General features: G+C 38.5%; 1 protein-coding gene across 1 annotated transcript; it reads left to right on the forward strand.

The window, feature by feature from the left end:
• On the forward strand, nucleotides 1–9,901 carry MRPL39 (mitochondrial ribosomal protein L39). Its single transcript, XM_054056425.1, has 10 exons — nucleotides 1–128; nucleotides 1,733–1,939; nucleotides 2,279–2,418; nucleotides 2,919–3,018; nucleotides 3,617–3,684; nucleotides 4,990–5,102; nucleotides 6,285–6,350; nucleotides 7,563–7,716; nucleotides 8,516–8,563; nucleotides 9,777–9,901. The coding sequence occupies exons 1-10, from the start codon at nucleotides 77–79 to the stop codon at nucleotides 9,852–9,854; spliced, it is 1,026 nt and encodes a 341-aa protein (XP_053912400.1). The 5' UTR covers nucleotides 1–76; the 3' UTR covers nucleotides 9,855–9,901.
• Nucleotides 9,902–15,887: the final 5,986 nt, after the last annotated feature.

Genomic DNA, 15,887 nt, shown 5'->3' on the forward strand with positions numbered 1-15,887 from the left:
GAAACAGCGGCCGGAACGTCGCTGCCGCCGCCGCTGTTTCCGGCGGTGCTGGTGCTGCGGGGCACGCGGGCGGAGCATGGCGGCGCGCTGGGTTGTCCGCGGACTGCGAGGCGGGAAGGGGGGACGCCGTGAGTGGAGGTGGGGGGGGAGGGCGCTGGGGTAGCAGCGGGCCCTGCTGTGAGGGGCTGAGGCGGGCGGTGGCGGGCCTGGGGCGCTGTGGCGGAGGGTGGGCCCTGGCGTGGGGAGACTATATGAGGGAAGAGCCTCTGCGGCCAGAGAAGGTCGTTTTGATGCTAAAGTCCAAAAAGAAAAGGAGTGATTTGATACAAGAAGCAGTTATTATTACAAACCGTGGAATATTTGATTTAAGCTAAAGTAAAATCAAGCTTTGTCTGAGCAGTTGAGTTGTTTGACATATAGACAGAATGTCCCTCTGACACTGTGTTTTCTTTCAAACAATTGTTTCTCCAGACACTGGTCATTCTTTGGAGAGGATAGCGTTTTGTATTCAATGTGGTCTGTGCAGCACAGATGTGTCTGCTGCTGTCCCCTCTGTTTGCAGCCTTTCCCATCTGAAATTCAGGGTCAGGCATAGCTGTAGCCAGCGCCAAGTTTGTAAGAGGTTTGACTGTTGTGAAGTTCACAATAATACTAAGGTTAGTCCTTGGAAAGTAGTAGAATATGCTTAAGGTGTTTGGGAGAATTTATCCATGTGCATGTGAGTGGGAAATCCATCCTGTCCCAGCTCTTGTCTTACTGCGCGCCATGGATGGAGATCACACCCTCTTGTTGCCCAGGCCTGATAAAGGGTGCTTGCTTTCTAAAATGGGTCTTAAGAGAGTTTATTTGTGAGCCTTTTTCGTGTCAATTCAAGCTCTCAGTGCTTTAGGGTTTACTGTTGTGGCTTTGTATAAGCATTGCAGGGCCCAGGAGCTGCTGAAGCATTCACCTTAGTGCGTATTGCCTGGCAGAGAAGAACCTGGGGGTATTGATCAACAGCTGGCTGAATATGAGCCAGCAGTGTGGCCAGCTGGTGGCCAAGGAGGCCAACAGCATCCTGGCTTGTATCAGAAATGGTGTGTCCAGCAGGACCAGAGAAGTGATTCTGCTCCTTTACTCAGCACTGGTGGGGCCACACCTTGAATACTTTGTTCAGTTTTGGGCCCATCACTACAAGAAAGGCATTCAGGTCCTGGAGCATGTCCAGAGAAAAGCAATGGAGCTGATGAAGGGGCTGGAGAACAAGTCTTACAAGAGGTGGCTGAGAAGAGAAGGCTGAGGGGAGACCTTATTGCTCTCTACAACTACCTGAAATGAGGTTGTAGCAAGCTGCGTGTTGGTCTCTTCTCCCAAGTGATAGGCAATAGGGCGAGAGAAAATAGCTTCAAGTTGTGCCAGTGGGGGTTGAGATTGGACATGGGGAAAAATTTCTTCACCGAAAGGATTATTGGGCACCGTCAGAGGCTTCCCAGGGTGGTGGTTCGATCACCGTCCCCAGAAGTATTTAAAGAGATGGATACATGAAGTGCTTGGGGATATGGTTTAGTAGTGGATGGATGCAGTTGGACTTGATCTCAAAGCTCTTTTCTAGCCTAGCAAACCTATTATTCTGTTGAGACACACATGTAGATCAGCAGTGCAGTGGCATGTCTTCCTTTCTGTAGAAAGCAGCGTCTTGTAAAGAGGCTTTGAAAACTTCTTATTGCTTATTTTAGATAATTACTTTTACCAGGGTTCATCTCCATACCAGCTGATTTGCGACTGACATCAGATGAAGTTATTCAGATGCGTAATGAACTCTTTACCAAAGAGAAAGAGAGGCAGTTGTCTCTTTATCCACGAATTGAGAAAATTGAAGTGAAATACACTGGGAAATCGCATCCAGGCACTGTGTTTGTAATGAACAAAGCTTTGTCTACTCCATACAATTGTGCTATGCGTAAGTGAATGACTCTTAAACTAAAAGCATGCAACTCATGATGAAAATTTATTTCTAATTGAAATATTTGTCACCTGGATTTGAAATGTTAGTGTTGACATTTTAATGACCAAGATAACAGACATGCATTCAGAATATTTTTTTGTGGGAGGTTTAAAATATGTTTATTCTAAAATACATCAGCAGAAACAGTTAATTTTTGGAGGCTCTGTTAACAGCTCATCCTTCCAAACTGTTTATAAAAGTGAAGCTTGCACGTTGTTGTTACAAATGCAGGGATCTGAATTGCTGACTCTGGGGAGTATGGTTAATAGTTGTGAGTTTTTTTACTTTCTTCAGACTTAAGTGAATGGCATTGCAAGAAATCTGTTCTAGCTCTCGTGGATGGTGAAGTCTGGGATATGTACAGACCCTTGACCAAATCATGTGAAATTCAATTCCTTACTTTCAAAGATGAAGATCCAGAGGAAGTAAATAAGGTAAGTCTATGTATTATCTCATTGTAAGTGACACTGATTATGACTGCTTGATTCTGTATGTCCTTTTCTGTTCCTTGTTCATCTGATTTCGTGAACTTTGTTGTTGTGAAAGTCCAGATATATTTAATAGTTGGTTAGCACATCATGGTTTTCATTAGCTGGACCTGGATGTGGCCTAGGTGATGTGTAGGCATCTCTTTCAACCTATATTGTTGTATTAGTCTGTGATTTCAGATTTAAATATCTCCAGGCAACACATGGCTTGCATTTTAAATGCAATTTTGATTTATTTATTTATTTGTTTTTAGTTTATTCTGTATGGAGAATCATCTCCAGATAGAAGTTTAAATACTAAAGAAGGTGTTGCTTGGGTTCACAGCTAGGTTTATGTGTCATTCAGTTAAGTGTTGGTACTCCTTTGGAACAAATAGCTGATGTTCATCTGGTATGGGTTGTTAGCTTGTAGGTAGTAAATCTGTGTTTTGAAATTCTCTTTATAGGCCTATTGGCGTTCCTGCGCCATGATCATGGCGTGCGTGTTAAAGCGGGCATTCAAAGATGAGTACTCAGTGAATCTGATTAAAGCTCCAGAAGTGCCAGGTGACCTAAGTTTTTTATATTGCTTATCTTGTGGTTTTGCTGCTTCTTCAATGAGTGTCTGATATTGTTACCGAAAGTATCAGAGAGTCGTGTCTGACAGGCTGTTGTTGTAGTCTTTATAGTCATCACACTGAGAACAATTTTGTGGTCAAAGTACAGGATATTGTCTGTGTGGGAACTAGATTTCAGACTACTTTAGGATTTCATAGGTGAAGGTAGTAACTTAAGGACATAACCTTTTTATTGTGAAGTTGCATAAGTAAGGTATTTAGAAGTAATGTGTTTCTGTGAAATTTGCCCTAATAACTGCATAACCTTGTAAGCACTTATGTTATTGAAAACGAAGATGTATGCATCAAGTTGGAAGATTATTGAAGTACAAACAGGGCTAGGAGCAGAGTTTGCTCACGTGTGACCTCACACAGATTTAATCTGCCTTTGACTGTATAATCACAGCTGAGCATTTGTATTTTATCATGGATTTCTTGTAATAATTTTTTTTTAGTCTTATTCATTTTTATATATTTATAAATGTGTGTTATGGCAATGAGTACATACTTTGTTACAAACATGAATATTTTTCTCATTGGAATCACAGTGATCTCTGGAGCTTTCTGTTACGATGTGATTTTGGACAATAGACTGAATGACTGGAAACCAACAAACGTAAGCACAGGAATGTCTCTCTTAAAAAGTTATAAAGCTTGCATTGTTATCCAGTGGTTCTTTTCTGATGGGGAGAGAGGGCAGTGAGTTCTTTTTCTTTTTTATTTTATTTTAGGTCAGGAGTGCTCTTTGGAAACTAATCTCCAGATTTGCCATGTACTGGCTTTCATGGCAGACTGGTCTCAGAGCACACAGAAAGGGTTTCTTGCAGATGAAATTAAACCTAGAGCTGTTTTCCAGGCTCTTACAGGTTTTAGGTATATAGGACTAGAGTAGCTCTAGTCTGAAAGAGAACTCTCAAAATTGTTGGTGTGGCTGTTGGGACCTCGGTGCCATCTTTGTTACTATAAACAGCTGCTCCTACTCAGCTGATCTTGCCTTATAGTGTAGATGTAACTGTAGCCCTAGAGCCTCTCTGTGAATAGAGCCCTCTGAAAATAAGCATGTGTGTAATGTGGATATTTTCTCATAGCGGTTTACAGCATAATGTTTATTGTTTTAAAAGAACCGTGACCACATTCAGCCAAAGCTCCACTTAATAGTTAGCCTATATAATATTTCATGCTCTTCGGTAAGACTAATAACCTACAAACCTTTGAAGTCTTATAGCTATTTGATAGGTGGTGGAATCATGAGTGTTTTACTCATCTGGTGCCTATTCTTGTTCTTATGTCCAAATATCAGCAGAGGTTTGTATGGCCAACAAAGCAGTGTTGGTATGATGCAGAATTTTTCTTCACTATGATCTTGAAGTATCTTAATTTGAAATATTTTCTAAGTCACATTACAAATACAGTTTCTCCTAATAACAACTTCTTATTTATTGATGAATCCGAGTATGCTGAGATTTGGATTCTGGACCAAGGTGATCAATATCTGTTTATTACTTATTCAGCACTTTTAATTTTGATTCTCTCAGGATAGAGACCATTTATAAGTGGAATCAGAACTCTGGGAAACAGCATACACAGATTAGTATTTAACAGTAGCAAGACTGTATATGTATATATCGCATTGGGAAAACCTGAGAAGTTTAACTGCAATTAAGACATGTTGTTTGTGATGGAAAAATGCTGATTGATTTCACTGGGCAGCAAATCAGTCCATTCAAGCAGCAATGATCTGTGGCAATCTGTTGCTGATAAATAGTAAGAGTTACAATCCTATGGCCACATTATTGTATTTAGGATTTGTAATAGATAATCTTTATTGTTTTGACTAATATTTACTGTTTCTTATGCTTTATCTATTCAATACAGCTGTGAAACAGTGGTGACAGTTTTATCTGTATCACTTATATTTTAGGACAACTTCCGTTCTCTTACAAGGGATGCCAAAAAGCTAATTCATAAAGACCTGCCGTTTGAAACGCTGCATGTTGAAGCAAAAGTAGCACGTGAAATGTTTCAGCATAACAGGTAAGTGCCTGAATTAGTTTTTTTTTAGAAAGGCAATTATAAATTATTTTAAATCTCTTATTGTTTTTGTTTATTAATATAAGATGTGACAGGTGATGTAAGAAGGTACTTCTCCCAGTACATTGAAGGACTGTGCCTCTGTTCTCTTCATCATTCTCCCCTACTTTGTTTTTAGTGTTCTCTCCGGAGGCCAACACCAGGCACCTTTACTGGAATGTAGTTTTGTGACAAGTGGAAAGACTGCAGACTTATTAGTTTCATAGTGAACTTCAAGGTTTTACTACTTTTAAATTGAAGCTCTTGTGGTTTGACTTTGCACACTAGTTACGCTCAGCCTTTACTGAAAGGCTTTCATACTCAAAATTTTTTTCATATCATGGTATCTTCAAGTGAAGGTTTGATGAAACGCGATTTTTGAGCTCTGCAGGGAAAAACGGGTGAAATGCTCTGGCCTCTGCTATAAAAGGCTTGTTCAAAACACTCCAGTTCTATTTGCTGAAAAAAAACTTAAGCTATGTTTTGAGAAATAGATTTTCTGGTCCGCAACTTTTTGGTGATTGAAGAGAGATGGTGTTAAATAATAAATTATTTATCGCTTTGTGAACCAAAGTAAAATTATGCTTAAAGCTATAGTTGCAAAAATACCTAATTTTTTAGCTTGATAACGAAGATGATATTAATGTGACAAGCAGACAAGCATCTCTTTGCCAGTGTTGGCTGGCAAGCATTGACAGCATGTGGAAGCTGGATTTTGATAATAGCTTTAGACATTGTTTGTGTATTTGTGTGTATAGAAAGAGCAGAAAACACCTAGCTCTCTTGCAGATGGCGTGCTGTTGAGCACCAAACATTGCATAAAATCAGTTTAAGTGATCTGATAGTGTCTTCTCGTCTTTCATGTGACTGGAAAACCTCTTATTTTTATTTGAAGTAGCAGGTTCATTTTATCTTTCTGAATAAAACTCCAGAGAGAGAGAGTGTGATCCTCCTATAACATATGCATGCTTTATGAAATATGCCAATGCGTGTTGTCACATAAAATTAAGAATTTAAGGGTGTTTCAAATCTAATAAATACAAGCATGACTTTTAAGAGTACTCCTTAAGTTGATCTCTTAAGTAGTCTAATAAGAACTTGGTGATAAAGATGAGGATTTTTTAATTTTTTGTTTGTGTTGTACAGATACAAAATGGAGATTATAGAACAGAAAGCTTCTCAGAATGCGGAAGGAAATGTAACGTTACATAGGTGAGCAAAACTGAACTCTCATTCTGTAATGATTTACTGAAGGGTTTGATTGCATTGCAAATACTCTCTGCAAGTGAAAAGAGTAATTTATTCATGATGGTTTTCAATTTAGAAATCACTTGTATTCGTTACTCTCTCTACTCTTAAGTTGTTTGGATAGGTTTTTTGTTTTTTTTTTTTAATACAACCTTTGTTTTTTAATGCAACCTTTGTTTTGTGATGCTTAACACCTGGTGGTTCTTGCTACATTTCTGTTTCTTGCTGTGTTAAAGGTGTGGTAAATGCCAGAGTAGTCTTACTGGTTTAAATGCTTTCACATAAAATCTAAGTAAATCTCTAGAGCTTGGTAGGTTAAATAAAATACAAACGAAATACTGTTGTATAGTGAATTTTTCTTCCAAAGTTGTCAGGATCATCCTAACTAGCAATCTATTTTCTTGTAGTGCTGGATATGAGAAATGAGCTGGCTCCTGTGCAATAAGCTTGTGTTGTTTCTCAGGTATATAAAAGAACTTGTTACTAACTTAGGCTAGTGTAGGATATTCAGTTTTCTAGATGTCTAAATTGTTATGCATTAGGTTGTGGAGTTGCACATCTCTCTGAGGAAAAGATGTCTTTGCAGTGATTATTCTTGACATTTTGGAATGATGTTGTGTCTGTTGTTCTCTCATTCCTCCCACTCTCTATTTTGCTCAATAAGAGGGAAAAATGAGTTTACCTATTGATTTCTGGGACAGGTTTATTCTGAAAGTTCTTCTGCTGTACTTCTTTCTGTTTCTCACTTTTCTTAATTGATTTGCAGTTTTCCAAGACCTGAAAGGGAGGAAAAGACTTGTGCAGATTGTAAACACTGTACTGTGGAAAATGTGTCATCTTGGAGACAAATCTTTTTCTGGTGAATGACAAGAGTTATCCCACTATTAAAGCAAACATGGCTTTAAAGATTTGTTAGACCTGGGATCTTCTTTGTAGACTTTAGGTTTAAATTTCACAATTCATTTTAGGAAGTCATGTGACCTATAGTTTTGCTTCAGGAAACCTAGAAATACTGAACTGAGGATTTGTTTTCATTTGGACTGGGATTTGTGTGGATTTTCTTTCTTCTGTTTTGAAGATAGGATTTTTCTAATGGAAAATAAAACCAAATAGGTTTGTACTTCTCTCCAAATATATTTGACATAGGGTGTTGGTTTTCTTTTTCCCTCCCATCAGATTTGGTGACTTTGTAGATGTTAGTGAAGGCCCTCATATTCCAAGGACAAGTTTCTGTTTCCAGTATGAGATAACGGCAGCCCATAATCTTCATACTAACCAATCTGAATTGATAAGGAGATTCCAGGGTGTGTCCCTGCCAGTCCATTTAAAGGTAAGTAATCCATTTTGTACAGATTTTTCTTCTTTAAGTTAGGGCATTTAGCTTACTTTCCGATCTTTATTATATGCTGTGTTGGTAACACAGTGGTTAATTCAGCGGTGAAAACAGTAGCAGAAAAGGAAGGCCCATGATGATGATTGTGTTGGATATTTGGATTTGTTTTCCCAGAACTATTGCGGGTGTGAAATCAGAACTGGAAAAGCTTGCTTCAGAGGGCCCCTGATGTGTTTTTCAGTACTGAAAGTGTTGTTTTGGTTGTGCAATTTCTGCATGGATATTTTCTTCACCTTGCCTTAGCTGGTTGTGCATGCTAATCTTCTGAAGTTGAGGCTCCTGACAGTGTTTATTCAGATTCAGGAAAGAGCAGAACTTTGCATTTATACTCACGATAAAGATTACTGTTTTAAAGTCTTTAATGACACTGAACTCAGACTTAACAACAATAACAAAAAAATTCCTAGAGCTGGTCAGTCTTAAAAAAGGCTTTGCTGATCAAAGGTGGAGACAGGAGTCTTTCTTCCTATTCCTGTCATCAAATTTTAATTCCCATTTTTGCCCATTAACCCGTCAGTGATTTTACACAATCAGTGGATGTGGTCAGCAGATGTATTCAGGTCCCGCCAAGGAATGTGGGCAAATTGGAGGCTGTAACGATAAGCTGTAATGACTGAATTAGATATTGTTATGTTTTTGTGCCATCATTTTTATATATTTGTCAAAAACTATTCTGTGAGAAAACTTCGGCGCTGTTTTGGCCTTCAGCAATATAATTTGATGACATTTAATACAGGCTCACCACACCGTGTGGCGCAAACTGCTGGAAAGATCGAAGAGGCTGGTAAGTCTCGTTAGTGGTAAAGTACAGCTTACCAAATATAAGATGTGCTGTGATTGAGTAGAATTTGAATGATTAGAGATGGGTAATATATTCAAGAATATATCTTTAGGAATGGAAGTGTTCACAGGTGAAGAAAAAAAAATTAACTGCTGCATAGTAGAGGATATGCTATCTGAAATGCTTCTGAAGTCTGATTATTAAAAAAACCCATACACTATTCAATTGATATAATTTGTACTATTAAAAAAAACCCAGAACAAATTGTATTAGACTTGCCATTCATGGCTCTGGAGCTGTCTGCTGCTGAGAATCCCACATGTTCTCTGTAATAATCTCTAAGCTGTTGTTAATTATCGCTTTAAACTACATTAGTGTTTTTTAAATTAATGTTGGTATCATACGTGCATAAAATTTAAAATTATTTTTTCCTTTTTTAATGTGAACATGAAGTAAGAGAACTAAAAACTGGAATAATATATTTAAACTCACCTAAATTTTAGGTAATAACAAGTTTTCTGCCACAGGTTTGACAGACCGCATGTGAATGTGTTTCTTATAAGTAAATGTGGGGATAAAACCTAATACCACTGGGTGAACCCAGGTAGAAGTTACTGGAGCTAAAAGGGAATGCTATTTCAGTAAACTGCATAAATGCACTAGTTTTGACTATTTTATGCCTGTTTAAAACCTGCATGGAAAATAAGAGTTTCTTGGAAACATTCTTCTGTTTTAAACAGACACTGTTTCAAAGTTGAAAGATACTTATCCAAGAGAAGCTTTACAATGACTGAATAAATGCCAAAGAAAGTTGTTAAGATAAGTGGAACTATAGAATATTATAAGCTGTGTACATCCTGGGGATTACTATCAAGGCATCCTTAAATCTAGGAAATCTTCATAAGTATTAAACAGCAGATGTTTTGGACCCTTCAGACCAAATATTTTACTTATTTTTGTGGCAAGAGAGAGAAGAAAGATGCTGTATGCCTACTGAGACTTGTTAGCCAAGGACATCTTCAGAGCCTAGACCATTATATTTTTCTCTGAAATTAGTTTGAAGATGCTTGTTATTCAGGTTGTTTAGTTTTGGAGACAATAATTGTCTTCGTAGGCTGTCTTTTTTGTTACAATAGCAGTATGAGGGGAGGATTTCCAGGATCAAGGAGAATTAAATAATTTAAAAAATTATGACAAAATTGGTATGTTTCTGCAGGTCTCTGATGAAAAGTATTTGGAAGCAGCAGCAGAGGCAGAAGATGGAAATGAAGAAGAAAAACCTCTGTCAATTTAAATTAATTTTACCTTCTGAATGTATATAATAAAATGTGTGTTTTTACATGTCTAATTTGTGCTACATGTGTTAATATCTTGGGTAATTAATTTGAATTCTGTGGACCTAAATAATGGATAGATGTAAAGCTGTTACAAGACATTTCAGTCCACTTAACAAATTTCACTTTAAAATAAAAGAGGAGAGGGGAGATAATGTTTTATTTGCCACAACTGATGTTTTTAGTTACCCTTGTCCTTGCCTCAACAACGGTGGTCTGTGTGCTTACATTGTCCTCTGTGATTAGTGCCGTTTGGCCTACAAACTGTAGTTGAACTGACACCTGGAAAGGCCATGCTCTTTATCTTGATGTATTTTCAAGACCCCTTATTTGGTCCTTCATGAAGAAAGTCTTTCAAATTTATGACCTGATGTATTTGTTTCTTGCTGTAATTTCCTGATGAAATTTCACGGACTTCTTTGCCTACAGCAATAGAAAGTTGAAACAGTAGTAACTTTACTAAAAAAAGAAGAAAAAGAAGGCTCTTTCAGAAGCCCATAAAGGGTTACAAAAAGTTAATCTTTTACTCATATTGATTTCCTATGAGAATTTAAATTAGATATTCTATTGTGTTTACGGTTCAAAAGACTCCATTCAGGAGACCACTGTGTAATTGTCATTGCTTTGCTAATACAAAAATAGCAGAATGTAAAAGCTGAAAAGTTCTTTGAGTTTAATATTTTCTGCTCTAAAAGTGCAGTTAAAGATCATTTTCCAGAATACCTGGTATGTAGTCCATTATTTGCATCCCCAGTGTAGTGAGATCTATTATGTATTTTCATTCTTTGATATTTAAATAGGGTGACTTCAATTAAAGTTCACAAGGGGTTTTTGTTAGATGATGTCTTCTGACATTTTGTGTTTTCATCCCTAGCTCATTAGAGCTGTTCTCATTACACCAGAAGACATTTTATTACTTTCTGAAATGCAAATATTTTCTCTGAATTTTATCCCAATTACTGTTTTAACCATTTACTTCATCACTTGCTTTCTAATCAATTGACGCTACAATTCTGTAAGAGCAGTAAAATACTTCTAGGTAAGGAAATCTTAATTAAGCTAAATAACAAGTAAGTAAATGCTGAATGTGTCAGAGCACAGAGTAAGAAATGCAAGTGGCAAAAGCAGCTTTTGGTGGCATTGCAGGAATCTGCTTAAGGTATGCATTACATTTGTTTGCTCCTATGCATTTCTGTGCTTACTGCCATCTTCAGCTATTTGGATCCACTGACATACAGTGAAGTCTGTCAGTATGCGAACAGCCTGTGATCTTTGGTTTCGTTTCCTGTTAAGCAGAATGGGAATAGCCCATGCCTTCTCAGAGTAGGTGGAAAAAATGATGTTTTTTCCTCCTGGTTAATATTGCAGAGGACTTTTTATAATGGTATCAGATGCTTATTTTATCAAATAAGGTTCTTGGGTCAAGGTTTACCTTAAAAGAGTGTACACACACACACACACACACACACACACACACGCATATTCTATATATTTTCTTAAAACTATACATGTTCTTTGCACTGAGCTTTAAATAGTTCTACCACCGAGCCTGGTGAACCTGCAGAGTTCGTACCGCTAGGTGGGAGCAGTGGCTTGAGGCTTGAGGCAGAGAGGTGCTGTCTGACCGGCAGGACTGGAGCAAGAGAGTCACCCTGCGGGGACACGGGTGAATCCCCACGGAAGGGACTTTAGCAAGTGCAGAACTGCTTTAGTGAAACTGCCTTAGAGGGCTGCCAGCTGAAGTTAAAGTGATTAAACTTCCCTCTGCTCTTCCCTGGAGGTTTGTGCATAAAAACGAAGCTCAAACTTCTGCAGAACTTGGTGCTAGGTCGCTTTTCAGCTTGTGTGGGCTCCAGAAGACAGATTTTCCTTTAGGAAAGACAGAGCTGGAGGAAGTTTTTGACAAGCGCCAGGATTCTCTCAAGAGGACAAAGCAGTTAAAAGAGAACTGGGTCATAGAATGTAGTGTCCCATTCTTTCTTGCCACTGATATGATGGCACTTCTTGAAGTAGGAGATGTAAATTCATTTTTCTGTTCTGCCAGAGAGGGATTTGGAGCTGCACTTGTAGGGGGAAACATCTGTGGGCTTGTTTTTGTAGGGATCACAAGGTACTTTGGGTATTCCCTACCTACTCTGTATGAAGTAATGGCACTACTAAAAAAAAGTTCTGGACATTTCTTGGGCAAGCATGGGAACAAATAGAAACAGTGCTCAGGGCAGTCAGTGAGCAACAGGGAGATCCAGTCCCTGGGCTCAGGGACATTAGTTGTTATATAAAATGCTGAAATTGTCTAGTAAGAGGAGCATTACAGCAGCTAGGCTCAAGTAATGCTGCTTTTCTCTTCTTGGCATTTCTAAACTTCAACTGAACCACAGGATGGAACAAGCCAGGCTGGTTATGTGGGGCTGTCCTGTGACACACACCTGCAACTGTACCTATAAGTCAAACTTCAAGCTGTGGGGTAGTGTAAAATACCAAAATGAACTTAGGTATGGCAAAGCTCTGTCTGGGTGTGGATTCTGGATGTGTGTGCACTGTTCTGCCCACCATGGGCTTGACCCAGTATTCTCCATTGGAAGCAACTAAAAGAGACCAGCATTCAAAAAGAGACAACAAAGTAGATACTGTTATTTCTCAATACTGACTGCTGTAGATCCCAGAAACTGCAGGGATTAGGGGACGGTACACAGACAAAAGAGACTGCAGAACTGAGTCAAGTCACCTCCTTAGCTATTTCTCCTCTTTTTAAAATTGCTTTTCAGATGTAGAGGGGCCGTTGTTACTCCATCATTCAGTAAAAGAAATGCAGAGCCAGCTCAAGGTAAGGAAGAATCTATACTGCAAAATACAGATAGAGAAAGGGGAGGGTAGTGTGATTTAGGTCAACATACATACACTGGCCAGATTCTGATAAAGAGTAAAGAGGGATGACATTTTTTTTATGGTGAAGGTGGCGGGACACTAGAACAGGTATTTCAGAGAAGCTATAAATACTCCAGCCCTGGAAGTGTTGAAGGGCAGGTGGGATGGGACTTCGAGCAACCTGATCTATTGGGAGGTGTCCCTACCTATAGAGGTTGGAACTAGATGATCTTTAAAGGTCCTTGCCAACTCAAAAAATTCTTTGATTCTGTGATGATGGGGAAAAGCCAGCAACTGAAGCCTAAGAAGGCTTCAGAAGGCCTTGTGCATCTCAATAGTAACTCTATGGCTTCTTACATTCAAGTTGTTCCTCCTTCTACACCTTGTTTGAAAGAAAGTCAAAACTTCTCCAAATTTCAGAATTTTTGCTCTGAGCTTAGGACTCGAGTGTTCCCTTTTATTTATGTTTTTGTCAAATAAACCTCTCTGTAACAAGGTTAAAGCTACACATTGTCTTGATCCTAACAAGTGGTGGTAGGAACTTTGAGCTGAGTCAGTTCCAGCTTTGTATACACATTGCCTTACCAACTGAGATATTTTTTTCTGAAGAAATATTCCATAATTCATGTTATCATGGATTCTGGAGCTAGAAGAGGCAATTAGGATGTTGTCTGACTTCCTTCATAACAGAAGGAATTAAATGTCAAGAGAGAGTTATTTTTTTCTTACCAAGGATGTGAAATTCTTCTTCCTTGGGAAATTGAACACATGCAAGTGATGAAAACGTTCAATCACCGGTAAATATCAAGTCCTCTTATGACAGTACCTAGAATGAGTTTCTCTTTCTATTTTAACCTCTGGCAAGAAGTAATCTCTTACTGCTATTTGGTAACTTATCTAATGCTGTACTGTTCAGCTTATCACAATGCTTTGTTATATTTGAAGCCAGTGAACTTGCTGGTGCAGCTACATTCATTTTATTTTTTTTTTTTTTTTAGGGAATTCGGACACAGGAACTCAATGTCATGGAGGTGTTCTATGGGAAGAGTTGGCAGTGGATATTTCTTGAAGAATACCAACCATCTGAAAATGGTAATGCTGTCATGCTGTGGTCTTTCACAAGATTTAACCCCAGTCATGGATAGCATTAACATTTTTTCAGAGTAAAAAGAAAAGCTGTTTTTAAATATCTGCTAATATAATATCTGCAACTCAATATACCCGCTTTTCTAGGGAATCAGCTATGCAGAAAAAAAGACATATAAATGGTGTAATGACCATATGTATGTATGCTATCTATTCTTAAGTTTGCAGGTTACTCAAGTTACATTTTAAAGAGAGACTGTGCAAGGGAACATACATTTGACTTTTATAGCATGACTATGAATCAGAATGGTGAGTGGCTAGACCCATTTTCTTCCTTAATATACCTTCTGTTGGCATGTGTCTGTGTAGGGCAAAAATGGGAAGTCCAGGCTGGGGAGTGGAAAGGTGGGGTGAAGTAAGGAAATCAAAGTTGATCATTGTTTCAGTACTGCATCATTCACAAACACTCAGGACAGTACTGTGCTCGAAGTACACGGCTCTAACGTTAATTAAAGCCTTTGAAGAAGAGAAAAAATCTTTTACTGGTTGCAGGCTTGGGGTGCTGTGCAGTGAATGAGACTTCTTCGAACACAATGAGCAACCAAGGAAAATATGTATCATCTTCCTTCTGTGAGCACAGTTGATGTAACAAATGTAATCACTTCATTAATACTTCACTTTAGTCTATACATTCCATGGAGGAACTTAAGTTGTGGAGGCAAGTTCAACAACAGGTTCGGCAGCATCTCCAGATTTCTGTGTTTCACAGAAATCTTAGCTTTAAAATTGTCTTTCTCTGTCAATCACACAGTTATGGGCTCTGTAAGACTGCAACTATGTCAGGACAGGGCTGGGCTTGCTGCTAGTTCTCTGGTAACTGCACCACAGAGAAGACAATTAGCAGTGACCAGCAATCTAGGACTCCCCTTCTCCTAGGGACTTGGGGACCACCTTGGCTTCAATAAGAGAACTGATACTGCCAAATGTGTCCTCAAATGGAGAGGGAAATCAAACTGCACTTCACTGTTTGCTCATGGTCCCAAGAAATGAGAACTTCTATTGACTCTCCTCCTTTCTTTTGCTATAATTCCCTCCCCACTTTCAAAGCTATTTTTTCTGTAGAATGAATAGGAGTAGGCTGTTCTTTAACAAGATGTGCTTTACCACATTGAGGATCCCCTCGAGCTATGGCTCTGACTTTGGAAGGGATGAAGCTGGCTTTTGCTTATTGGTGGCCATGGCCCCTGGCTCTGTGCACGCCTGGGGAGCCAGTGAACTTACAGCCTGATTTGGAAAACTTTTAACACCCTGCAGTGGTTCTGCCTGAGTGGAAAAATCACATTCAGTGAGAGTGTTTGTACGTGAGACTGTTTTATATGTGAGACCATTGATTCATAAGTGTCTGCGGTCTCGATGTGCTTTGTAATCATACCTCTTGCTGGGGGTTCACAGTCAAAACACTGCAAACAGAAAAGGGTATACGTACTGATACAGAACAAACATTAACCTTATTTCTTAATTAATGGTGAGTACTTTGAGTGTTTTTTTCCTCCCCTTCTGTTCTCCTGTGCAATTAATGTTTCATAACTAAACTATTCATTGAGCAGATTTGATTTGAGCATAAGATAGAGAGTTTTAAAGACTGTCTCTGTCACTCAGGTTTTCTGACCGTGAGTATTCAGTATCTATTTTGACCTTCCACAAAATAAACATAATAATACTTCCCTATTTATCTGGATTTTTCTGGGACCTCTTCTAAAATTTTAGAATGCACTAATAATCCTACAATAAGATAAATATATTTTCGTGTTCCCCTAATGACCCATTGACCCTTTCCTCCTAATAAACTGGCAATAAAATCTCAGGGAAACATTTTCTGTCAGTTTTTCACTTGCATATAATAAAACTGTGTAAATGAATAGAATGCACAGTTACACATGCCTAAAGTTTAATTCATCACTTTTCTGTCCTAAATAGTATGAGGAAATTAAACAGTTGTATGGGAAGTAAAGCCTGAAGAGCTGAAAAAGCAATAAAACAAG

Source organism: Cuculus canorus, chromosome 1, assembly GCF_017976375.1.
Source record: "Cuculus canorus isolate bCucCan1 chromosome 1, bCucCan1.pri, whole genome shotgun sequence".
In the NCBI taxonomy this organism is placed as follows: Eukaryota; Metazoa; Chordata; class Aves; order Cuculiformes; family Cuculidae; genus Cuculus; species Cuculus canorus.

Coding starts and splice junctions, on each gene's coding strand:
- MRPL39 (XM_054056425.1), top strand. CDS start 77: ATGGCGGCGCGCTGGGTTGTCCGCGGACTGCGAGGCGGGAAGGGGGGA. Junction 2,419..2,918: donor ATCCAGAGGAAGTAAATAAG/GTAAGTCTATGT, acceptor TTCTCTTTATAG/GCCTATTGGCGTTCCTGCGC. Junction 5,103..6,284: donor GAAATGTTTCAGCATAACAG/GTAAGTGCCTGA, acceptor TGTGTTGTACAG/ATACAAAATGGAGATTATAG.